This window comes from Sebastes umbrosus, chromosome 10, assembly GCF_015220745.1.
Source record: "Sebastes umbrosus isolate fSebUmb1 chromosome 10, fSebUmb1.pri, whole genome shotgun sequence".
Taxonomy (NCBI): Eukaryota; Metazoa; Chordata; class Actinopteri; order Perciformes; family Sebastidae; genus Sebastes; species Sebastes umbrosus.
The window spans coordinates 18,268,036-18,294,385 of NC_051278.1; the positions used below are offsets into that span (position 1 = coordinate 18,268,036).

At 39.6% G+C, this 26,350-nt stretch overlaps 1 protein-coding gene across 2 annotated transcripts in view; it reads right to left on the reverse strand.

Annotated features, from left to right (window-relative positions):
* Positions 1 to 24,247, reverse strand: part of psme4a (proteasome activator subunit 4a) — a 33,490-nt gene extending 9,243 nt beyond the window's left edge. The window contains exons 1-30 of one of the 2 annotated variants that reach the window (XM_037781844.1): positions 23,711 to 24,247; positions 20,362 to 20,502; positions 19,986 to 20,102; positions 17,541 to 17,597; positions 15,379 to 15,423; positions 13,490 to 13,639; positions 11,411 to 11,474; positions 11,244 to 11,318; positions 10,711 to 10,833; positions 10,525 to 10,617; positions 7,786 to 8,051; positions 7,436 to 7,622; positions 7,229 to 7,318; positions 7,025 to 7,089; positions 6,582 to 6,732; positions 6,385 to 6,483; positions 6,224 to 6,293; positions 6,037 to 6,104; positions 5,702 to 5,917; positions 4,289 to 4,446; positions 4,095 to 4,190; positions 3,597 to 3,652; positions 3,040 to 3,096; positions 2,816 to 2,871; positions 2,349 to 2,447; positions 2,111 to 2,173; positions 1,932 to 2,027; positions 1,649 to 1,780; positions 1,331 to 1,540; positions 88 to 224 (exon numbers count right to left, since the gene is read on the reverse strand). In XM_037781844.1, the coding sequence (XP_037637772.1) occupies positions 88 to 224; positions 1,331 to 1,540; positions 1,649 to 1,780; positions 1,932 to 2,027; positions 2,111 to 2,173; positions 2,349 to 2,447; positions 2,816 to 2,871; positions 3,040 to 3,096; positions 3,597 to 3,652; positions 4,095 to 4,190; positions 4,289 to 4,446; positions 5,702 to 5,917; positions 6,037 to 6,104; positions 6,224 to 6,293; positions 6,385 to 6,483; positions 6,582 to 6,732; positions 7,025 to 7,089; positions 7,229 to 7,318; positions 7,436 to 7,622; positions 7,786 to 8,051; positions 10,525 to 10,617; positions 10,711 to 10,833; positions 11,244 to 11,318; positions 11,411 to 11,474; positions 13,490 to 13,639; positions 15,379 to 15,423; positions 17,541 to 17,597; positions 19,986 to 20,102; positions 20,362 to 20,502; positions 23,711 to 23,907 (3,434 nt within the window). In that variant the 5' untranslated portion in view covers positions 23,908 to 24,247. The remainder of the gene's footprint in view (positions 1 to 87; positions 225 to 1,330; positions 1,541 to 1,648; positions 1,781 to 1,931; positions 2,028 to 2,110; positions 2,174 to 2,348; positions 2,448 to 2,815; positions 2,872 to 3,039; positions 3,097 to 3,596; positions 3,653 to 4,094; positions 4,191 to 4,288; positions 4,447 to 5,701; positions 5,918 to 6,036; positions 6,105 to 6,223; positions 6,294 to 6,384; positions 6,484 to 6,581; positions 6,733 to 7,024; positions 7,090 to 7,228; positions 7,319 to 7,435; positions 7,623 to 7,785; positions 8,052 to 10,524; positions 10,618 to 10,710; positions 10,834 to 11,243; positions 11,319 to 11,410; positions 11,475 to 13,489; positions 13,640 to 15,378; positions 15,424 to 17,540; positions 17,598 to 19,985; positions 20,103 to 20,361; positions 20,503 to 23,710) is intronic. The other variant, XM_037781845.1, reaches the window with a different exon arrangement.
* Positions 24,248 to 26,350: the final 2,103 nt, after the last annotated feature.

The window sequence follows — 26,350 nt, forward strand, 5'->3', positions numbered from 1 at the left end:
TAGTGGCTCAAAGTAGGGGGAGCCAAATTCAAAAAGAGGTCTTTTGTGTGGTGATGATTCTTTGTCTTGTTCCTGATGTGAACTTACTCAACAGACTCTGAGTTTTTGAGCTCCTGCCTCTTCAGAGCCTCTGCTGCTTCTTCCTCTGGAGGAACAGGCTCTTTGGGAACAGGGTTTCCAGCGATCATCAGTTGTTTGGCCACAGCACAGCACTCAGCAGGGATCTAAAGGGAGGAAAAAGATAAAACATATAGTAACAGGAGAGACTTCAGAGACCAGGTCCAAAGCACACTGGAGCACACGGATTTAAGGCAATCAACTTAGAAGACTAGCATTTCGACGCCAACTGTGTCTTCATCAGAGTCAAACCAATCTGAGACTCACATTCTCTTAAATAACCTCCCCTAGCTGGGAACTGATTCAGCATAGGCTGGAAAAATGGGGTTGGTTTGACTCTGATGAAGACACAGTTGGCATTGAAACATTAGTCTTCTAATTGCCTTAAATCCGTATGCTCTTGTGTGCTTTGGACCTGGTCTTTGAAGTCTCTCCTGTTACAAGATTGTCCTATTGTGTGAGCACCGGACAGGCCTACTATTCCTTGTGAAATGGTTGAAGCGCGTCATTATTACAATTATGTAAACTTAATTAAAATTGTAAAACAATGATGGGTATTAAACAAGCATACACTGAAGACAGTAGGCTTCACGAAAAACTAGGGTCCTACACATGCGTTCCTAGGACTGCGGTCCTGAAACTGCAGCTTCCTCTATTGCAGGAACATGCTACTCAGAATATTACTGACATGTATATGTAAAATTGCTGAATCACTGTTAAATCATCTGCTGGATAATTCAAAAGGGGCTTTGAAACATTTGACGTGAGAGAAGGTTCAGACTGTCCATTCATAAAGATTAGAAAGCCGTGGGGTGTCTCAATTTATTGAGATATGCTATGTTAGAAACTGGTTTTGACTAGATTTGTTAAGAGAAGACAAGATAGCTGAGAGGAGCCATAAACGCCACTCTTTATGACCTTGCTTTTTTTTGCAACTTTGCTATAACTTCAGAATTTTTTATTTTTAATTCAGTGTAATTGGTGTGTGCGTGGTGTGCAATGAAGCTCAAAATCATATTTTAATGTTTTCATGCCTTAATATTTGGGAATTAATACAATTTCACCACATATTTTTTAGATTATGTCACTCAGAGCTAACCTAACCTATGTTATCTGTATTATTGAGGTTCTACTATCATAGGTAGGCAGATATCACAATTGCCTTTGATTCTATGATGAATCTATGAAAGTGTTCTTAGTGCTTTTTCCTTACAGAGAAGTCAACGCCGATGGTCTCATACTGCCGATGGATTTTGTCTGCGAGGTCATCGAAGAGCCGCACAATGGAGGGCTTCTCCAGAGACATGGCTGAGCTGAGGCCAGAGCGTACGACGGCGGGCCATGTCAGGGCAATGCAGTCCCAGTCGTGCAAATTGGCCAGGCACACTCCGCTGTGATTCCCCAGAAGACAGTACAAGGCACCCTGGAGACATACAGAGTTAATGTTATTGAGAAGATATTACAAATTTTAATCTTGAAAGTGTAAAACTTTTGTGTTTCTATGTTGTAAAGCAACATAGGACTGTCATACTTTGAACTGCTGCTGTGTGACACTGCTGTTTTCCGGGTTGAGAAACTCTAGGACATGGGGGATCAGATCTCTGCAGCAGAAATTGTAGGTTCCCAGTGCAGTGTACAACACATTTTGAGCTCTGCTGCGTACCTGGAAGGAAATAAAAAGTAACATTTACTTAATGTGTATTAAGAACACTAGTCAAATGTATTTTGGATTCATGATGTGTAACAGGAAGCTAATAAATGCCTTGAATAAGATGTAGATAATGCACTGCTGTGGAGTGTCCTGTTGAACTCACTTGACTGTAGGTGCTTGTGGAAAGCCTCAACAGATCTCTCATCAGCTCCTGGTGAATGCTCCTGTACTGACACCCTTCCACTGTCAGCTTTCGCAGCTGATAAGATACAAAGATTCAAAGTTATAAATGACAAAAATACAATGATACCCAATAAAGTAATTTCTCTATTAAGGACATACCTCATGCTGGAGCATGACTCTGTCTATCAGCAGAGCTCTGATGTGCTGCTTTCTGCCGTGAAGCTGCAAATACAACGGCAAGGCATTATACACTTTGAATTGTCAGTTTTAAACATAGGATGTAATATCAGTATCACTAATGTATTTGATGTAAGCATTGGGGAGAGAGTGCATGGTTTTTAACCTCTTCCCAGGATAACAGTGGTACAGAAGTACAACAAAATGTAAGATTTCTCACTCTGTTTTCCATTGATTTCTTCACAAGGTTGAAGCTCTTCCAGCGGGAGTCAAACTCATGCTTGTGAGAACCTTTGAAGTGCAACAGGTCGCTGATGATCTGAAAGGTAGCGCAGACAAAAATATTGATTAGTGATGGGTGATAGCTGGCAATAGCCAAGAGACTTTGAACGATTCCAGATGGAAAACATGATTCAAATAAATTCAGGGATAACCTATGTCTACACAATGTCCCATGCAGCATACAATAATGCACTGCTCCACTGTTGCTTTCCAAAAGATGTGTATGTTTTGTTTAAAGGATTTGTGATCCAGCGGTATACAGCGGTTTTGTAGACATGGGCCAAATATATCAGCAAATGTTTGTAAAGGGTGGCAAAGCTAGCCTGAACCCTGGTACTGTATTGGCATTATTATTCAACACAAACAAATAAGAGTATCCAGGCTATCATGTTACTGCCAGCCTACCTTGATGATGGAGAAAAGAGACTTGGTGTCATCTTCAGAGTGCTCCAGGATGTAATCTGCAAGAAGAAGTAAAGGAACTCAGATGGCAGGACGGAGACCTACATTATACTGTGAGCTTGCCTGTTAAGATGAATGTGACTACAACATGGTTAGGGATGTAGCTGTAGAACAAAACAAAAAAAATAAGACCACAAGTCGAAGAGAGAGTATAAGTGAACACTTACGCAGCAGCTGTCTCATCACTTTACAGACGGCATCTCTGTAGTTCTCTCTGGACACATCTGCAGGTAGAGATAATATTACAGTGTCAGATTATACTCCAACAATCCCTGTGGTTTAAATGCCTTGTGAGCGAATCTTTTATCATCCAACAGTTCTTAACACTAGGACCGCCAGGCTCTTTAGGGGTACTATTTTCAAAGAGCGTCTGTATCCTTTTGTTCACGCTGATGAGCCAGTAACGCCTCATCAGACAATGAGCTTAAGAGCCATCTCTTAAGTGCATTGTGACGACTCAGGCTGTGCCGCTGTGTTTCCATAGCGCAGCAATGACGTCAGTCGATACGTAGCCCCCACAAACCATACACAGCTTATCTAACAGTTACAACCTACATAAATCTGGTATACTTTTAGCAGTGTAAAATGTGCTATTTCCGTATAATATCTATTTTTAGAAGAACTATTTTCACGCCGCCACCCACAGAATAATTCAAACTTTAGAACCACAACGTTAAAAATCGTGGGCTATGGCGGCCCTGGTGATAAAAAGTGACTTGCGTACCATACTGCGCTCCAGTGTAGAGAGTGGTCTCATCTAGATTCACCATACTATGGACCCTGGGGAAAAAGTAGATTCAAAGCCAAGTTAAATATTTAAAATTCAAAATGGGAGTCTGAAAACAAAGTTAGTGAAATACAAATGTGCCTCAAAACATCTGTCCGATATTAAGTCCATCCTACAGTCCTTACAATTATAAATATATAAGTGATTTTTCTTTGTTTTCAGTATTAAAATGTGCAAATCCAGTAGGCCTTCGATCCATATCCGTATTTTAATGGAAAGTGAGCCATCATGAGGGGATTTAGGTGCCTCTACTGAATATACTTTATTAACAAATATGAAATCGACAAACTTCTTGGTCCCTCCCTCCAGAAGAACCCCGCACACGTGCCAACTGTTTTCTTAAAGGTGACTTTAACTAACATTTGTTAACCAACAGTTTCTTTCTCTGGTTTTCTTGGACAGGACAGAGTTTAGTATGTGAATGCAACTGCTCACAGTTCAGGGATGGGCTCTCCTTTCAGTGGAGGCATCAGACTCCCAGCTCCTAGGAGGCAGTGTTGAATGATGGTCAGGCTCTGCAGGACGTCATCTCTGAAAAAACACAAAATCAAAACATGTATTATATATAGGAATCAGAATGTAATTTCTGTCGATAGCACAGGTTAACGCTCAGACTTGTTCCTCCATACCTGCTCATGTCCTGTTCTCCCTGTGCAAATCTCTGAAGGCGCTGCAGTTCAGGCTGGAGGATCAGGTCCAGTAAATAAAAAGCAAAGGAGGTCTCCTCAACACTGGGCACATGCCACCGGATATCCAAATTCCACAGGTCCCCAGGCCGACCCCAGTCCTGCATGGGAAAAAGACAATGAACAAAGCTTGTACTTTTTATACATTAACTAGTCAGGTAGAAATGTCAGGCTGCATTAATACCACCTCATAAAAGTGAACCAATTTGTTTTTGTGGCACAACTCAGTTATCCACTATAAATGTTTAATCAGGAAAAAAAAGGGGATTTTCAGATCTGGTTCATATGCGGTAATATATACCAAATAGAACGTGAATATTTGCCAATGCAACTTTAATCCAAGCACATGAATTTGCCAGTTGGAGAGACAGCGCGTCTTGTCTCACTGGTAAAAATGAAAAAAGAGGGAAAAGAGCACTAAGAGAAGGACATAGCTGTATTTTTGTTCATTTTTTCTTTGTTGTATTACAAAAGTTATGTCTCTCCCCTGCTCCATTCAATACCGGGGTCATTGCCTTGCGGCCCTATGCAAATAGCCTTAGCATAGCCTTTCTGTACTTTTGTTAATTTGGCTATTTTTCTATAGGGTACATAAAACTTAAACTTGGAGGGAAAATACAGCCCCCTCTTGGTGCCAAGTCTGTGTTAATGTGTTGCGCAAAGAAAATGAAATGTTGATGGCGCCTTTTTTTGCCTTGGCTCAAACATTCATGTTGCACATTCCACTGAAGTTAGACATTATTGGCTGTACCACAGAGGGCCAGCCCTACAAATGCAAAAGTCTGTCACTGACTGAGTGAGTGTCCCCTAGTGTCCTCGCCGGACCTGGTGTAGCGCTGGATTTAACATTACAGACATGACCACTGACTATTTGTGTAACAATTTAACCACAAATTCATAGACTGACCATACACTGTCCAGCCATATACTCTTGTTTATCTTCTATCGGCACACCCTAGACAGTAATCCAGCAATGTGATCTACTATCCATGCCTCCACCAAGGAAGCGACTTAATGGGATCAAAGTACGGGCTGTCTCACAGACAGGATTGGACAATTAATCAAACCAGGTCACAATGAGAGCCTGCTTAGAGTTGTATGGCTTATCTGGTTTAAGGACAAATGTCTGTGACCGCAAGGGTTTCATCGTTTCTAATACACAATCTCTCTCTGGTTTGGGGGGATGATAAGAGCAGTATGCTGCAAACATCACAGGTTTAGTCATGAAGTTTCAAAACACAGATTTACCCGGCAGATATGTGGGACAAAGTGAGACTATTGTTGGTTACAAGTTGAAGAAAATGTAATACTGATTTGATTAAGCTTCGGAAATGTAAAACCAATCAATATTACTACCTTGATGGGTAAGTAGTCACTGATTGGTTGGTGGAAGCCTCCTGGCATACTGCAGTACTCTGTGGGGTAGATGAGTGCTGAGGAGCGGAGGATGTGGTGCAGCAGGTTGCAAGCTAGAGTGTAGCCCTGCTTACACTTGAGGTGGAGGGTCAACTGCAAAATCTGGACCAGATTAGAACGATAGGGCAGGACTTTGTCACCATCCACCCGGGTCACCTGAGGTGCACATATCCAAGAGGGAAAAATATAGTGAAGTACAGAATTATAAATAGGAGGTGTTGGTAAATACAGGAACTTAGGGGTTAAGTTAGTAAATCATGAGTGGTCTAAATCACCTCAGAAAGTAGCTGAAGATTCCACAACAACTCCTTGTCAAGCTCTTCCTCATTCAACACTTCCTCATCTGTTTAAAAATAAAGTGTGCGTCAGGCAAATGACAAAGACTCATTGAAAAAAAACATGACTCATGCGTTTGAAGCCTCCACTTATAGAAATACTTATTCCAGTGTAGTGAGCACTTACTTTCAGCGATTTGGTTTATGGCATTGCAGCAGTGTGGCACAAACACCTTGAGAGACTCGGCGGGGTGACACTGAAAACAGAAGCACAGCGAGGATGAAGATAGTAAATTAATAAGCTACAAGAAAGTTGATGCCCACATGAGGAAGTCTGAGTGGACTCACTTTGGAAGCAGCTCTGCACATGTCGGCCACCATTCTCCCAGCTACACGGGTCTCAAAGATGTTGGTGGTTGCAAAGTTGAACACCTTTTCCAAAGCCACCTGATAAAACAAGGTGACAAATGTGTTCATATGTATACACAGTATATACATGAGAATAAAAATATGTGGAACGAGATAAGTGTGTGAAAAGTCTTAACCTTGAAGATGTCCAAGGAGCACTGTGTGAGGATGGTGCTGAAGGTGGAAGACAGGCCGAGCTCTACCAGACTCTCCAAATGAGTCATTTTCTCCGTTTCCGTTTCCTCGCGAGTTTGTTCCAGAGTGCTGCTGTCGATCAGGGCAAAGCATCTGTGCAGATAACAAAAAGAAACACTCAAGTTGTCAGTCATTTCTGAAGGACACAGACACAAATACAGCAGACATATTTCCTCATGTCTATTTAAAATAATAATCTTTTTTCTTTTCTTCAGATGACATTAATTACATAACTAATAATGTTCTGAGAAGAAATACGTTAACATGTTGCTATGATAGTTGATTTTTGCAGTGGTTTATTCTTGCGGTCCCCAGTCGGTAGTCCTTGTATGTTAAATGTGTTGGTAGGTTGAGGGTTAATGTTCTTCATCAAAACTCCACGTACCTGTCCATGAACTGAAGCACAAAGTCTTCAAACTCAGCCGAGGCAGAGCACATCTCTCTTTCCACCTGAAAGTCATACAGAAAATATGAAAAAGCTATACACAAGGATCATTGAACACCTTGCATGTATTTATTGACGAGGCAAGGAATAATAATAATAATAATAATAATAATAATAATAATAATAATAATAATAGTGATTCACCTCTGTCAAGTCAGTTCTTTCATGTAGGGCGGACGAACAGTCCACCAAAGGCACAAGAGTCACAAACGTAGCAATAAATTGGAATGTGATCTGTGGGGATGGAAATGTTTGTGTCAGATTTAAGAAGTTTAACGAAAACAAAACCACCAAAAAAAAATACAGTAAGAGTGCTGTAAGAAGACAGACGTGAATAACACTGGATCGCACCATGCATTTGCTGAAGTCATTTGGGTCAACGCCCGGCAAAGCCCTCATGAGCAGGGGCAGCATGTGAGTTGGCCCCTCAGGATAGCGCTGCCCACCTGACACTAGGCTCCGTGCCACACCAATCATGCAGCTCAGAGTGGCTGTCAGCTGGTGGGGCTCTGTTAGAGTCTCCAGAGCAGGGTATGTTCTGTGGTAGAGAGAGAGAACAATTAGCCCTTTATGTTCATTTCAAAATGAGGCCTTGTCTTGTATCTAAAGCGGAAAACTAACATTAGTGCTCCAGATTCTTAAGAAGCAGAACGTGGGTCAAAGAATTATCCATGAGATTCTCTAGTTCAGTACAGACTTACTTCTCCAGCACGGGGGGAATGACCAACTCAGGCCTCATTAAAGCGAGGTTTTGCAGAGCCTGGGCAGCATCCAGACTGCCCGTCTTGCTGAACATGGCCAGCAGCACCGGCTGCATCATACTCTCAACGAAGTCTGTGATATCCTCCTCTGTGAGCTTGTGACTGTCTGGTATTGGCGTTAGCCACGTGGGCTTTCTGTAGCGCTCTCGGTGCAGCCGCCGCACCACGCTGGCAGGGAGACGTTGGAGCAGCTTCATGAGCTTCATCTGGACATGAGGGCAGAGGGACAGAAAGACAGATACATGACAAAGGAGCGACACACAGGCGGACAGTGTGCCTCCATAGTAGTGTGGACAAATGGCGAGGTAGAGGGTGTATGGAGCATCTGGAGACACAGATGACATAACACACATACAAACGCAAACCGAGACACTGTGAACACAGCTTTGTCTACATGTCTTGCATGTATTTGGAAATTATGGGATCACTTTAGTACAGTAAAATCACAAATATTTAATTTCATCAAGCAAAGAAGAAAACTAATTTTGTTACACATAGAGGTGTAATGACACGGTTCGTTATGTATGTACCTCAGATTTGGGGTCACGGTTAAAAGAACAAAGAAAAATGCAGAAAATAACTTCTTTGTTTTCATTTATTTTGAAAATTATAACATTCTATAGTTGCTCATTGAACATACTTTTTACTTTAACAGTTAAGGCACTCAAATACTGAAATATTGTCAATAAAAGATAAATAAATAAAATAAATTACAGAAATGTCTGTAATGTTAATGTAACCCAGTTTCCCCTGTGTATCAATAAAGTATTTCTGATTCTGTAATGCCATCATAAGACTCTGACCTGTTAATTCCTGAACTGAACTGCAGCTTGTGCTCGTTCATACAGGGCGAGCACAACTGACTGAGTAAAATGCACACATGAAGGCACATTGTAGTGGAGCTCAAAACACTTTGACCAAATACTTTAATTCGGTATTGTTTACGATCGAGTGTAGTCGCACATGCAGCGAATAACACTCTTATAGAATTAGTTATCACTTCGGCACAGCCTGAATCTGCAGTGGGAGGCTGCCTGAATGCTGTGGGGAGACGGACGCGCTGTCCAGTCTGTTTTTGTTTTGCTCCGTTAATTGCCACATCAGGGTGATGCCATCGTAAATTAAATGTTTGAAGAGCATCCCCAGAGATAGCGGACTTCAGTTTAACAGTGTTGGCATACAATTTGATGTTGTTGTTTGAAAACGTTGTCCATTGAGCTTGATTAACCTGGAGAACTGGGCTAAACCACCTAGCGTACAGCGCTGCTATAGCTTATAGAGAACAACTGGTGCCCTGCCAAAACTTTCCAGGTGAAACTCGTGCTCCAGAATTTCTGTTACGTGTGTGCGGTTAGTAGGCATAAACAACTGTTTGGGTCACAAGGAGTACAGAAGGGATGTCGCGGACGAACCGACCGCCTTGTACCCAGCGGTTCAATACAATCGCACGTATTGTTACACCCCTCGTTACACAGTGACATGAGAGTTATAATTTCCACTTTTCCTCCACTGAGTGGCTAAGCTGAGGTTCTGAAGACATGAACAATATATCATGAACTGACTTCAGTAGTGCTTGCTACACTTTGTTGATTGCAAAACACTGTTTACATGTAATAAAAGCACAGCCAAGTGGATGACACTCTCATGTGTATCCGAGCAACAGCCTAGAATACACACTCACAAACTCACCCCCCCTGCCAAAAGTATGTGTATGAGGACACGTTGCTGCCTGTGGTGCTTCAACTCTAGTAGAGGGGGATCCTCAAAACAGAAAGGCATTTGGCCCCACTCCCAGTGACCTTTAATAGCATTGCAACCATCTCAATCACATGTCCTCTTGTTATTTCCGAAGATGATACAGACGTTCAGGAAGCTTCCTAGAAAAAGGATGACGAGTGACTACGCACTTGTCATTGTGCTGCCGTTGGGTGCCAAGGTATGCTGTGTTAACATGATGCTGGAATTATAGTTGGGACAAGTTGGAAGAGTGATGTATCTAAACTCACTGGTAGCAGTCAAACCATCACGACTCATGTTTCCTATAGATTTTAGTTAAAACAAAGCTAACGTTAGGCTATAAACAAACCACACCACAGTCGCATGAGCACAAGTATACAAGAGGCTGTAAAGGCAGACGAGTCGGCGTGATGACGATGTCTGAATTACCGCCTTTTTTAAGACACGTAAAAGCTTCAAAATTCACGAGTGGGGTATTTACTGACGTATTTCATATCGTAGAACAAAACGTTAAAATCTCTTCAGCATGTGTTAACCACAGACCTTATCTCAGGCAACTAACTAAAAACCCATTGACTTTGAGACGAGGGAACCGAAAGTGCTAAAATGCTAACTCATTTCCATGTCATGGGATGTCATGTATTCCCGCGAACCAATCAGAATTTAGCTACATTTGAATCGAAAATGAGATGACAGGTTGTGGGGCTGTTTGCTTATGTTGCCGCAACTGTCAATCAAATCTGATTCTATTTACTGGACCAGATGTCTGACCTGCTGACCCCATTGGGTCACTAAAAAAAGTTGTTGATGCAGAGCTGTCAATTATATTGAACTGCTTCTCCAAAACACATTATTTCTACTGGACTGTCTAATGAAGCAGTCCCCATCCTTTATGGTTTCTTCTATTCCACAGTCATCCAAAAGGAGAAAGAAATGACTCACCAACCAGCGGCCATGGTTTGATGGGTGAAAGAAGGATGTAATACTGTTGAAAAGGCCACTGAGCTGTTCTTGAGCTTGCTTGCTGGGTCCTCCCTGAAATTAGCACAGTAAGGGTCAATATGACAATAATCTTTCACACTAACTGTTGATGCAATTATTAAAATAACTTATGAACAGTGAACCAACCAGGAGGGATGAGACCCAAAGCACCACATGGCTGATGTCGTAGGCATTGGTGATATATCGTGGTACCATCATCTGACTGGTCCCCACAGGGAGATTCAAACTCCTCAAAATTCTTGTGAAAATCTGAAATGTGAAAAACAATTAGTGTCAAATATTCCATTGTCTGATTATTTGAATGTGGACTTATTAATTTTAAAACTGATAAAAAGCCCATTTTATTTATATGGGCTTAACAAGTCAGGAGTGAATGTTTATGTTCATCATGCTAGTGTTGACAAAAAGCATGGATCAAAACAGACACTCAGTTGAACTGCAAGCATGATGCAAGTCACTTCCCATCATTGAGCAAGAGCAAGAGCAACAAGGAAACATGATAGTTTGCTTCTCTGACAAGCAGCAATGGCCATGAAATACACACCATGAGCCCAAATCATAAGGGTCAGGCCACACATGAGGGCATGTGCCGCAAAACTATAACAAACAAGTACTAAATTGCGTAATATGTGGTGGAAAGAAAAACAACAACAACAAACCTTAGGGATGTAGGGGTCCCAGTCAATGTAGCCAATGTTGTCGTTGGCCAAGCGAGCAAAGAGATTGACCAGATGCTGCGAAGATGGAGGAAAACATGTTACACTGGGCAGACAGAAATACGCACTATTGTACATTCAGTTATTTTTAAACAAATTAACCTACTCACCATTTCCCAGCTTGGAAGATTTTGCACAGACAACCATAAGGTGATCAACTCGTCGTACCACAACCTGTCAGACAAACAAATGGTTACATAAGCAGAAGACAACCCTAAGTACATATATGTGACATTTAACAGACAGGCGTCAAACGGAAGTTTCAGTGAAAGTAGGCTTAGGAGTGGGGGAAGATTGGGACCGGCAAGATTTAATGTCATTTCCTTTAAGAGCCCCGATACAACAGCGTAAAACAAGTAAAGCATTTTATTTTATGGGTATTCCCTAAGCCAACCTCGACAGGCCAAAAACATATTTTTTTATGGCAAAAATAGGACCAAATATCCACTCCAACGTTTCCCATATATTAATTCTGCAGCGGAGAACCGCCATGATTCCATGAACGAGGCAAGTGTCTGTGGTTTGTTCACATTTCTGTCATAACAGTCAAGTGTCTGTTATCTAAACTGATCAAATCAGTTAAACAAGTGAAGATAACGTTGTTATAGAAGAAGGAAATAATGGCAGTAAAAGGTGAACCAGCTTTAACCTCTTCCACTCCTTGAGGCTGCCAGTGCCCTCGGCCAACTTTACTGCCTTTCAGAGGCTGTAGCAGGCTCAATCATGTCATGCTAGCTTGTCGGGAAGGGGGCTAAATAATGCTCCCAACTTAAATTGCATGGCGATTTTGAAAGGGTTCCCTTGACCTCTGACCTCAAGATATACAGTATGAATGAAAATGGGTTCTATGGGTACCCAGGAGTCTCCCCTTTACAGACACTTTGTGATAATCTGATGCATGTTTGGGGCAAAAACAATTCAGTTTTCTGCATGCAGTATAAATGTGTTATTTTCACCTTTTCTAAAATGATGTGTTTGAATATTTCTGCATACTGGGATCCCTAAACAGTCGTGGAATTACATAAATTGGGTATCACTGTAAAACAGACTCTTTTGGATCCAGTGATCCTAACTGTATTCATATGTGATGATGTTAGTCCCCACAGTAGCCATTTCATTGTAGTGAGACCATTTTTTTTTAATGTGACCTCACTGTATAAAATTACCTGTGGTGACCTCTAGGATAATCACAGCCTCATGAAACTTTACAAACACAAACTAGAGACCTAGGGCATTCAGAGGATGGATGGTATACTGACAATAAGGGTGTTTCTGAGCAGTATCCAGAACAGAAGTGCTGATGACAAAACACCAAAAAAATCCAATTCTTGCAGAAGTCTCCAAATGTCAAATGTTTTTGATACCAAATCACAGCATGGCTTTTTCTATGGTGTTCCTTGGTGTCTCAATGTGGTATTTTGGAGGAATTATTGATCTTTTTTATCAATTCTTGAGTGGTAGAAAATAGCTTAAAGTGTTTGAAGCAGCGGAACAAGAAATCTGGAAATGTACCTGACAGCAAAAGTGAGTCAAGTAGAGTCGAGCTGTACCATGCAGTGGAAATGACGCATTAGTGTGACCACTTTCTTTGTTCCCGTGGTGTAAGTGTATGTTTTAGAAGGATCTACTGTACAGTGGCCATGAAGGGATGCATCCTTCACAATGTTAAGGCATTAAGTAGGCGGTGACATTTGAGGGATGCACCGCCAGTATCAAGGGGCTTAAGAAATCACTCACCACGTCTCTACACCATGGTGTGATGAGGTGGGAGGAATGGAAAGCCGGACAATAGGGCAAACAATTGTTTTATTCATTTTTAACATGCAGTAAAAATACTGAGAATCTGGAACAGGAATCAATGTGTGTTTTATAATCTCACTGGTTAGGAAAACATAGGGAACTGTGTCTTGGTTTTCTTTTATGGCGCTTGTTTTAATGTCTCATTATGTGATACTCCCCCTCACATATTCACAGACGCACTATTTTCATTATGCCAGCCCTGAGCTGGCAGACATGACGTCTGAGTCAGGACCCTCTGCCTTTATACTGTATATGGCTTACACAGCGTTGCTCGTCATTCATTCATCTCGAGCTCAAGCTATTCTTTACCGGATCTCAAGGCTAACTAGCTGAACTGTCTTCAGACTGGAGCGATCTCAACCATACGTAGGAGACAATCGGTTTCTTACTTGAACCCCTTGTTGTGCAGCTCAGGAGGCAGAGTCGTTGGTAGAAAGAGCTCAAAGTAGCTGATTGCTCTTTGCATGGTGACATCAAAGGGACAGAGGAGTGGTCTCCATTCATCCAGCATCTCCTCAGTAGCGGACACTGGAAAGTATCTGCATGACCAGAGAGAGGATAACAGTTAGACTTTTTTGTAAAATTAAAGCTTCGGTAGGCAGAACGGTTTTGGCATCATTGGGCAAAAATTCCATAATAACCTCTCAGCATATTGTAATTCAAGTGTTCTGAGAGATAACTAGACGTCTGCACTTCCTCATGGCTCTGTTTTCAGGCTTTAAAAAAATCGAGCCCGTGATAGGAGACTTTGGCCAATCACAGGTCATTTCAGAGAGAGCGTTTCTATTAAGCGTTCCTATTGGCTGTGCTCTAGCTGGTGGGCGGTGCTTGGTATTTCCTCAACTGATCTCAACATGGCTGCAGGGTCACAAACTTTCTCATTTTACAATGCATGCTTTGAGGCACTATTTGAGGTGAGAAATAGGCATTACAGTAACAGAATATTGATTCATATTTGATCAGTGCTGCCTAATTTGACCGTTTGATCGGAGTTCGCGAGTGATTGACAGCCGGCTCTCATAGACGGCAGCTGGACGGCAGACTCCAGCTCGGCTCTGATCGGTTGCTTTCCTCCAGTCTGTGAAATCTTGCAGATGCCATTAGGAGCACCGGAGGATACAGAGGCACATAATGTTTTTCAGATTACCTGTCTCATGCACTACTGTCAGGCTATAGTGATCGTTTTACAAAAATAACTTTTTTTTTGCTCCAATTCTACGCACTGCAGCTTTAAGCCAATGACGAGTGTGTTCATGACAAGAACGTTATTAATATCATTCGCCAGCTTATGAATAGGTATGTACGGACACTTGAAGCATCCCCACCAGCAGAGCAGCTTAGAGAGCGCTATAAAAGATGCACAAGCCTCTTAGGTCACATCCTCACACACATCAGATGCCGGAGACTGACAACCAGACTTTACTGTCAAGGAAACCTAGGCTACATTCATATAAAGCAAAAATAATAAGACCTTATTTGATAGCTTCAAAGCAATAGCATACAACTATCTTCATTCAGAGTTTCCATTCATCACCATCTGTATGAACCAGCAGCTACTGAAATTTCAATGTTGGAGGGCAATGTTACACAAACGTGAGATTACAAGTCAGACACCTGGCACATTTTTAGCTGTTAGGGTAAATCCTGCGGTTCCGCCGGGCTCATAGTCCCACGGGGGGATTTTCATGGTTCATAATGCGCTTGTGTAAACTCTGCAGGTTATTTCAGGTCACGCAGCCTCCTCAGCGATTCCACATCCATTGGAGGTCTTGAAAAAAAGTGTCACTTCCAAGCGAGGCTACTTCCGTCTGCCTCACCGCTGATCCACAGCGTCTCAGCAGCTGACCACAAATCACTCTCCCTTCTCACAGACAGGAAACCCTCGCATAAGACAGAATTAGATGAGATAATAGGATTATCTGCCTAAGTGCAAACTGAGGGGTGAGTGCTAGGGCTCAAATAAGGAATCTGCACGCGCACAACTAGACTGAAAACAATCAGGGAGCTGCTGGTGACAGCAAAGCTTTAGAATGATGATGCAATTCAGTAAAGTCTAACATCCTTATTCTTCATCCACTACAGCACCTAAAATATAACCAACATTTAGGGGTTTTCTTTCCTATCAGCTCAGCTTAACATTTTCAATTTGTCCCTCTTCCTATTATTAAATGTCTTGTCAACTTACTAAAATCAATATTTACACAATCAATGAATTCTCAGACTGATATAACTCTAATAAAAGAGACACACACGACATAAATGACTGATATGTACTTACGGTCTGCAGCTTTTCACAAGTGTCTTCAGCACATTTTCCACAGAGCTGTAAAAAAAACAAAATGACAGAGGAAGGTCATTTCATGTCAAAACAACCACTGAAACACTGATGTTAAACCAATCTCCACACCAATGCAACTTGACTTTGATTGCATGCACACAGAAACTTCTTTACACGCCTGACAGGTGTACAGTGAACGAGACAATTTACGATCTGGTGTGTAGTGAGGTAATAAAAACGTAATTAACGGACAGTAATCGATTCACGGACAGTAATCAATTCACATTCACACAAAATAAACATACTAATTGTTGCAGATAGTGGTTGACCTTCCCGGCTGGCCTCATGCTAATATACAGATGTATATGTAGTTTCACTAACTGTTCATTCATAACATGTCACTTTGAAATCAACCGCTGCTTTAACACTTTGTTAATAGAGGTGGTTTTGGATTTACGACTAATAATAACACATCACAAACACCTGACATGATTATCGTCACATATAGACTGCAAACTCAGGACTGAGGTCACATAACGGTGTTGAAAGCTCGAGACCAATATAACTACAGCTTTTGAGCTCCCCTCCCGCAATCCCACCCGCAATCCCACCGATCTGCTTGCATGCAAGCTCAAGCCATGCCTTGTTGGAAATGCCCTGCCAATCCCACTCAACAACTGATCACTTATCTCCACATCATTCACATCTTTTTTGTAGCGGACATACTGCATATTTTATACTGTTAACGACAGCTGAATTATGGGTGACACTCAACTGACAAACTGCAGCTTTCTAAATGCATGGGTCTAGCCCAATGTTTAGCACTGTAAGCCCACAACAAACAAGAGGCCACAGACCAGGGTCAAACTCATGCACTGCAAATCCAACAACAACAACAACAACAAGAGCTAGTCAAACTGATTGCCCCAGACACTCAGGCAGAAGGAACCCAAGACTACACTATATGACCTTTGTATCTGAGTTGAAGTGAACCCTAACGCATTCCAGGAGGGGAGGAAACGTGACAAGAGCTTGCGCTCCTCCATGACTCCTGAAAATGCTGTGTAGGAGAGTGCTACAGGGATGATGTATTTTTGTAGGTCAACCAGGAAGTTAGCATCGTCCTGGGTTCCCTCGACAAAAAGCAATGGGATTTTTCCATTGGGTTTTGGATTACCGCCGAAAATAAGCTCTGTGGCAAACACACGTTTATGATACTTACATGTTTTGTTCAGCAAGATAATCTCCACAAATGAAAACCACTTTTATGATTTTTGAAGTGTAAATGCAATCACCAGAAGTAAAAGCTAATGTTAGGTTATAAACAAACTACACCACGGTCGCATGAGTGCGAGTATAGACAAGGAGACTGTAAAGGCGGACAAATCGGCATGATGGCGCTTAGTAGTCTCATTTCGCCCCTTGTTAGCAACCGCCTTTTTTAAGACACATAACGGCTTCAAAATTCACGAATGGGGTATTTGTTAATGTATTTTATGTCTTGGAATAAAACGTTAAAATCTCTCCAGCCTGTGTTAACCACAGACCTTATTTCAGGCATCTTACTAAAAACCCATTAAAAAAACCCATTGACTTCCAGACAAGGGAACCGGAAGTGCTAAAATGCTAACTCATTCCTGGGTTTTAGGACTCATTCCTGTAGCACTCTGTTTTGCAGGTATGTCCAAGTAGGGATCAGTAACAGGAAAAGCTCGTCTGAACATGGGCCAATTATAGATAGTTGTTGAGAGTTCATTAATACTACCATTAATGCCACTGCTTATGGAGTAATAAATGTTATGCATCATAAAAATCAAACTGTATTACTTCCTAATATGGTCATCATCGTCTTGTTACTATATTGCTGCCACATAATAATCCACTATAGAAAGAAAGAAACTACACGGCCTATTATCACTCTCTCATGGTTGATATCGGGATAGGAGAAGGGTAAAATAATGTTAGCTGCAGTGCGACAGTCTCCAGTATGAGTGAAATGTTAACATTGCTTTAGTCTTGATTTTTCCTCTGTCACAATGTGGGATGTCCAGTTTTTTTTGTTTTCACATGCAATGTATAAAATAAAATAATAAAACAAAAACAAAAAAAGTGCCTCAAATGATGAATTCAAAGTAAAACACAAAGAGAAGTATTGTCCTTACCACCTCTGAACCAATTTTAGCATTATGAGTTTAGAGGATGAACGAGGCCGTGGAGAACTGAATGTGAAAGGAGACAAAGGCATAAAGAACACATTCAGCACACGACAAAGTGCCAATCACTCAAAATATGAACATACTATGCATCAACTTATACAATTTATTATGTAATCAGAGTATCATGTTTTGTATGCATTAGTATAGTTTTCAAAGAGGTGAGCTGGCAATCAAGCCGAAGCAGCTTGCTTTCATCGGCTGTAACGCAAAAGTGATGCGCTAGCAAGGCATTTATGTGATAAACGCACAATGTTCCCATAGCACCATAAAAGAGCATCTCGCACTGCTTGCTACTTCATAGGGAATTTTTAAGGGTGTTGCGTAGGGTGAAGCGACATTTAAACTTCTCTCCAAAACTGTGCTAAGTGTAATAGTCATAGTGGACATTGTTCTTGTAATAAGTAGTTATGAAAGGTATGTGGCGTCCAAAATGTTCCTCTTGTTCGCCAACAACTGGTCCAATTATGCAAACACAACTAGATTTTATTCAAACTGAAACCCATAACCTAATCAAAGTTAAAACAAAATTGGCTTATGGACCTATTTCCCTTGATATACAAATATATCTATGTATCTGTGATGACTACAATATTCTGTGTGTACATTTCATTAAAGTTAAGTTGTCAAAGCACAAAGTGAACAATGTACTACCTCTTTTTTTACATCGATTACACTCTCAAAATACTATAATAGCTATCTAATTATATATTTGAAGTCATCGGTGGTGGATTAAAACTGCCGTTTGTAGTGTTCAAAAACCTTTTTGTTATATTTGTTAAAATTCTCATTGTATCCCGAAAGCAATCAATAAATCAAATGTTCTGACAATAAAAAATAAAAAAACTCTGGTATCTTTGGCTGTCGCAGGACTGCAATAAGCCCGTTCAATCATTTAATTCGGCCTGAATCGACGGGCTACTTGCCTGTCTACCTACCTTCCTGCCTACCTGCGTGCACTCTGCCCGTGCACTCATTGCGCGTCACCGGAATCTTCATCTACGTTCATTATGATAATTTTGGGGGAGTGACTTTGGAAGGAGGCCTGAAGGGACGGGCTGTCAGTGTTGCTGACTTGGCGACTTTTTCGCTAGATTTGAGCTGCCTTCACATGATAAGAGACTTGCTCTTCACTCACCGCGAGGTAGGGCGCAGAGACTTGCAGAGGCAGCAGGTAAAATATCTCCCCAAAAAGGGAGCAAGGAACGCCATTCACTGTTTCTATTCAACAACAACAGTATCAGCTGTTCTCATTGGTTGCGCTTTGAAAGGTCAGTAGCAACCGAGGTCAAAGTATAAATAATTTGAACTTTGACTGCTCGGTGGCGCTGCGCTACACCAAGGGTAGTGCTTCTGCCTAGTCAGGTGGCACCACTCTCCCCATAGGAGGCGAGCGATTTTACCGCTGATCCGTGTGTAGACGGTCCAATCATTTCATTCGGCTCGAATGGACAGGCTACCTGTCTGTCTACATACCTGCCAGCGCACACTTTGTCCGTGCACTCATTGGAGGGAGTCCTGAAAGGACAGGCTGTCAGTGTTGCTGACTTGGCGACTTTCTCGCTAGATTTAGCAGCTTTTGGAGCTAGTCAGCAGCCACTGTTGCTAGCTACTTTCATTGGAAAAGAGTTGGCAACACTGGGCTGGGTTTTTCGGCTTGGATCATTTTTAAAATCTAGCGTAATCTTGCTAGTTTCTTAACAATACCAACTCTAGCTTTAATTGCATAAAAACATTTGGCAAACTTGGACCAGGACTTTTTAATGTGAATGAAAGGCAACTAACCCAAGTTAAATTGGATGGGCCTTTGTGCGATACTCTGAAAGCAATCTGGACAATTAGGAAATGGTCAGCAACCTATTGGTTAATAGTCTAAGCCCAACAAGGTAGCAATCCCTGTTTATGCTCAGTTCCAATATAAATAAATCTTACGTACTACGACATTTCCTAATATGCATCTATTTTCAGTGATTTCAGTCTTACTCATATCAACATTAGCTTTTCCAGTAACAAGAATTTAATCACTTTATATGTTCTGCTTTTCCGTGAGGGAAAGTACAGACATGCAAAAATTGACGTTATGTTTTCTACAGTATTTTTCTTCAATAATTACTTTACTATCATGAAAAATTTAATTTGCAGGGGGAAAAAAACACACTCCAGAGTTTCTGCTGGAGCTTAATGACTACCGAGAGTTTAACTGAAGGAAATATAAATTAAAAACACTTTCATTTCCAAGTGTGGCTACTAAACATTAGCCGATGTACTACACAACCACGAAATGTGTACAATGTAGTGAATGCGCCTTCCTCACTGGATATGTCCACTTCCTAAATTCTATGACTAAGCATGCTTTTAAAAAACTAATAATATCAACAGCAACAGTAGGCATACTTGGGAAACCAGTTGAGGCCCAGATGCTCTGTCTTGGAGAAAAGAATCCTGTCATGTAGCTCATACAGTGGTCTCCAATCCAACTCAAGGTCCTCCCTTGACAGTAGCTCCCGTTTCCTGTTGGATGAATCAGACATGCAGATAGATTAGAATAAACACACAGATCATAGCTCATCATGCAGCCTTACCCAATGAAAAAATAATCTAATTTATTATCAGTGATAAGGTCGCAGCATTTTTTAGCATCTAACTTAGCTTTTTCAGAAAACAAAAACCACCCAAGATTACCTTTTACTGTGAAATTTTTAGCATTGCATAAGTGAGTGTTTAGCATGTGTACAAGTTGTTGAGTAGAAGAGATGGGGCCCATTCTTACTTGAGGAGGTTGATAAGAAGCCGTGCAAGGCCCTGCATCATGCTTATCTCCAGCTTGGGGATCGTCACTAGCTCATAGAGCAACTTGATGAACAGCACATGGTCTTCTTTGCTGAACTTTCGCCCATACAGTCTCATGTACCTAAACAAGAAGTACAGATTTAGGGACAAATGCTCCAGTTTCAACACACATAATACGTGGGCAGCGCTCCTGTGAGCAGCATGAACAATGCAAAAATAAGGTGCTTATTTTTCTCTTGTGTAAAAAAACTAATAATATATCACAACAAACTCCAAAACATCCAAATTTGAAAAGCAAACATTTTATTTTTTTTAATAACGCAACTAAAGTTTGAATAAGCGGAGATGAGAAATTGAGACCTTTGAAAGTGACCATTAATATTTCTTTTGTATCACTGTTTAAAATGCCAAAATACCAGTGAACAGAATCTGGGTCAACCCCACAGTAAACTTTCCATCTCTCTGAGCCGGCAGTGACTCACTCTTGGACAGAGCAATGCGCCAGCATTGGGGACTGAAATGGATTAAAGACAGCCCAGCAACCAAGCACAACTAAATTAAACAGCACTCTAAGTAATCCACTGTCATATTGACAATATTTCTGCTGGTCATTAACTAAATACTGTAACTGAAAGATACATGCAGAGGAGGCGGGGGGGGGTAATATATAATACTGTGATTTATTGCCTTTAATAAAGTTAGAATGAACAATAATGACTTATCTGTTTAGCAGTAAACTTTCAACAGATACCTGATAATAATGATCTCTACAAACTTTTAGATCTTTATTCCTTTTATAGATCTTTATTCCTTTTTTGTTATTGTTTTTTTTTTTCTCCTGGGGTTGGGGGGAGGTCCTTTGTATAAGCCTGTGGCTTTTTGACCTCTCCTGACACATTTAATTTTTTTGTTTTTTTCATTGACTGGATTTTGTGCAGTTTTATATATGTGCAAATAAATAACAAAAAAATAATAAAAAATATCAAAAGCTGGGTGTTCACAATAAACTCATTAGTCCATCAAATTAAAATCTTGTTATTTCTATTTTGAGATATATCATGTGACTTGTCACTTGACTCACTGATTCAAAATGAAAATGTCAAAGCCTCACAAGCACAAGAGTAATAACAATGGCCTATTATTGTGCTGCACTACCGGGGTCAGGTTGGTGTATTTGACACGCTATTGCCCCCAATTATGAAAACCCCAGATTGAGATACACAGGGCAGTTTGTAGTTCACAAGGTACAAACAGCTAAAGTTAGCTAACACTTAACCCATAAAAACACACCAGGCTATAAAGAAATACAGGCTTTTACAGGCGAGTTTCTGAGCCTGCCAGAATACAGATAATAATGCACTATACTCACTTTTAACAGTCTCTTCTGCACTATACTCATTTATTTAATAGTCGTGTATCACAGCTGTTACCCTGCACTATATTCAGTTATAACAGTTTTCTTCATCTCCTTGTATTTTTATATCTGGTATATTTTTTGGTACTTTGTACTACTAACTTTTTTACTGCCTTTTTACTAACAAGTTTTGCACTATGGAACTGTGATGCTGGAAACTTGAATTTCCCTCGGGATCAATAAAGTTACTATCTATCTATCTATCTATCTATCTATCTATCTATTAAGACACAATATATACATAACCACAGTGCAAATACAAAAAGCTGAAGTGAAATTATCTGTCAGCCTAAAACAAACTCACTTTCTTGCACTTGTATACTTTATTATTATTATTGAATTATTATAATTTCTAACAAGTTTGTGGCCGAGCTCCAAAAATGAGATAAAAACAGATGTAAACAAAAGAATAAAATACAAGATTTGCATCCCATTGTATCTGGATGAGACTAAATATAAGAACTAACGTTAGCAAACAGCATATCTTCAATGTTGCCCTGCAGCCAAATACATCATATATAGATACATCATATATATATATATATATGATGTATCTATATATAGATCTATATATAGATCTATATATATATATACACAAACATCAATAAATCAATAAAGTTGCTATCTGTCTACCTGTCTGTCTACCTACCTAGCCATCCATCTCTATCTACCTACCTATCCATCTATCTATCTATAAGAACTAAGGTTAGCAAACAGCATATCTTCCATGTTGCCCTACAGCCAAATACATCATATATATACAAACATCAATAATCAATAAAGTTACTATCTATCTATCTATCTATTTATCTATCTATCTATCTACATATCTATCTATTTTTCTATCTATCTATCTAATATGCACTTCATGACATCTATCTATCTATCTATCTATCTATCTATCTATCTATCTATCCATATATTTATCTATCCATCTATCTATCCATCTATAAGAACTAAGGTTAGCAAACAGCATATCTTCTATGTTGCCCTACAGCCAAATATATCATATATATAAACATCAATAATCAATAAAGTTACTATCTATCTATCTACCTACCTATCTATCTACCTAATATGCACTTCATGACATCTATCCATCCATCCATCCATCCATCCATCTATCTACCTACCTACCTATCTATCTATCTATCTATCCATCTACCTACCTATCTACCTATCTACCTATCTATCTATCTATATATCCATCTATCCATCTATCCATCTATCTATCCATCTATAAGAACTAAGGTTAGCAAACAGCACATCTTCCATGTTGCCCTACAGCCAAATATATCATATATATAAACATCAATAATCAATAAAGTTACTATCTATCTATCTACCTACCTATCTATCTACCTAATATGCACTTCATGACATCTATCCATCCATCCATCCATCCATCCATCCATCTACCTATCTATCTATCTATCTATCTATCTATCTACCTACCTATCTATCCATCTACCTACCTATCTACCTATCTATCTATCTATCTATCTATCTATCTATCTACCTACCTATCTATCCATCTACCTACCTATCTATCTATCTATCTATCTATCTATCTATCTACCTACCTATCTATCCATCTACCTACCTATCTACCTATCTATCTATCTATCTATCTATCCATCTACCTATCTATCTATCTATATATCCATCTATCCATCTATCCATCTATCTATCCATCTATAAGAACTAAGGTTAGCAAGCAGCACATCTTCCATGTTGCCCTACAGCCAAATACATCATGTAACCAGAGAAATGTTGCACAACACGTTATGTTACGCAAAAGTTTGTTTACTTCAAGAGGTAGAAAACATTATGACAAGACTCTCAATGTTTAAAAACATGATGTTAAGTGAGCAACAACTGTGGATACTAAAAAGATAAGCCAACATTAACTTACGTGGAAAGTTTCCTGGTCCAGAACAGCACACCGGGCCATATCTCTCTGAGCTGAACAGCCCGGCACAAGTTCCCTTTTATCTTACTCAAAACATCATTAGACTCATCATCTAGCTTGTCCGCGTACGGCAGGAGTTTGTTATAAACGATGTCCTTCTGAGGAACAAACCCCAGTGTGTCAGACTGAGCCTTCTTCATGGTATCCAACTAGCTGCACTATGCTAGGCTAGCAACCGTTGCTGGGGTGAACTTAGCTTCTCACTGCTACTCGGCTAATATATAACAGTTAAGTTCCTTTAGCTACCAGAAAACATCTTGTAAAACAAATATTAAGGCTAACAACAAAACACGAGTCCTCAGTTTCTCTTTCGGTGAATGTAGTCCTTTAAAAACACCACCGGACAAGCAGCTAGCTACAGTTAGCTCTCTCTACTACAAAAGCACAGTCATATCCCAGTAAAGGACTGTGTGTCAACGTCGACTGATTCATCCAACTACGGCAGAGCAAGACGGCAGACGACACCCAGCTACACGCTACACAACGCAGCCGTCATATCCGCTAGCTGGCTACAAGAGGGGGAGACTACACTACCCAGCATGCACCTCTCCATTCATGCTTTTTATAACTGCTTATCCTTTAGCTTATGCTTTAGCCACTCAAACAGGATGACTTGAAATCCACTTAAGAGACCTAGGGTGTCCTCTGATGTCTTTTCTAACGTTGATGCAGTAACATTAATCCCTTACTAGATATTTTAGTAATATATATTTATATTTATATCAATATTTATATTTTTAATATCTTTTAATCATGATTTTTTATAGTGCTTTCCTGTATTGTAATGTATGATATCATATAATACATTACAAAAAAATGTTGTGTTGTTGTGCAGCATTACATATAAATTATATGTAATGTATTATTGTTTTTTTTTGTTTTTTTTCTGATCTGGACCTTGAGTCTGCAATAAAGTTTGAATTGAATTGAATTATTCATGCTTACTAATTGCTAGTTAATCACAAAACACACATCCATAGGCTGTACAGTAATACAATAATTGTTCAAATGCATTTATCATAACTTAAAAAAGGAAAGAAAGACACTAATTAAAATTACTAACTAATTAAAAACTAATTAAGATATTATTTATGTAATTTATATTATTCTTTTTTTAATTAAATTGTATTATCTTTTAGAGTTTATTATAATTACCATTTGTCCTGATATAAAGATGAATGTAGCAACCTAATAATAATGGAGACATACCTGCCTGGGTACCATATAATAATGCACAGAGTGCACTTTCATAGACTAAGCTACTGGAGTTACCCTGCACTATACTCATTTTTAACAGTCTCTTCCGCACTCTACTCATTTTTAACAGTCTCTTCAGCACTCTACTCATTTTTAACAGTCTCTTCTGCACTATATTCACTTTTTTAATTGCCGTGTATCACAGCTGTTACCCTGCACTATATTCAGTTTTAACAGTTTTCTTCATCTCCTTGTATTTTTACATCTGTTATATTTGTTGTACTTTGCACTACTAACTTTTTAACTGCCTTATTACTAACATGTTTTGCACTATGGAACTGTGATGCTGGAAACTTGAATTTCCCTCGGGATCAATAAAGTTACTATCTATCTATCTATCTATATTAGTTTGATGCCTAATGTTCTTTGTTCTGTCATATTGTCACACATTGTAATTGTTGATTTTTACAATAAAAAACAAAACAAAAAAAACAGATCCCCGTACCCGAGATAGAACAAAACACGACAATGTTTATTCCTAATTTTGATGATGATGGTTGTAAAGGGCCCCACTTAGTTTTGTTTTTTTAAGAAATGTGATTTATTGCCTACCTTCTCTGTTAAGATATTATTTATATAATTTATATTATTGTCTTTTTTAAACTTTACTTTATTATTTTTTAGAGTTTTTCATAATTATCATATGTCCTGATATAAAGTTGAATGTAGCAGCCTAATAATAATGAAGACATACCTGCCTTGGTACCATATATTAGTTTGATGCCTAATGTTCTTTGATCTGTCACAAACAAAACAAAATAAAGAAAAAAAAAAAACAGTACCTGAGGTACAAAAAAATATGATCATGTTTTTTCCCAATTTTGATGATGATGGTTGTAACAAAAATATTTCATACAGAAAAAAAAGTGATGAAATTGATCAACATATTGACTCAGTCATCCCATAGGTTAAACATTGCAGAATAAAACCACTCTGGAGTTGGTGTTAGGGGGCTAACTACCTAATCACATGTCATTTTTCACCTATTGCTTGGATTTAATTCAAATTTGCACCGATAGTGCCCTGATATCTGCCCTACACCTCAAAGCAATATGAATATCAAAATATATATTCATTATAAAACTCGAGCCTACGGCTTTTCAATACAAAGTTGCCATACTGTATATACTTGGAAATTTCACACAGACAGCTTTTTAGGACCTTTTTACTTTTACTCAAGGTAATATACAGTATGATGTAATATCTGCTGAGCTGCCCCCCCCCATAAATTATGCACTTGCATCCATGTAATTATTTGCAATTATGTCTTTATATCTCAGTCAAGTCAAATGTTTGTTTTCCTGTGCGGTAATGCAACACTATAAA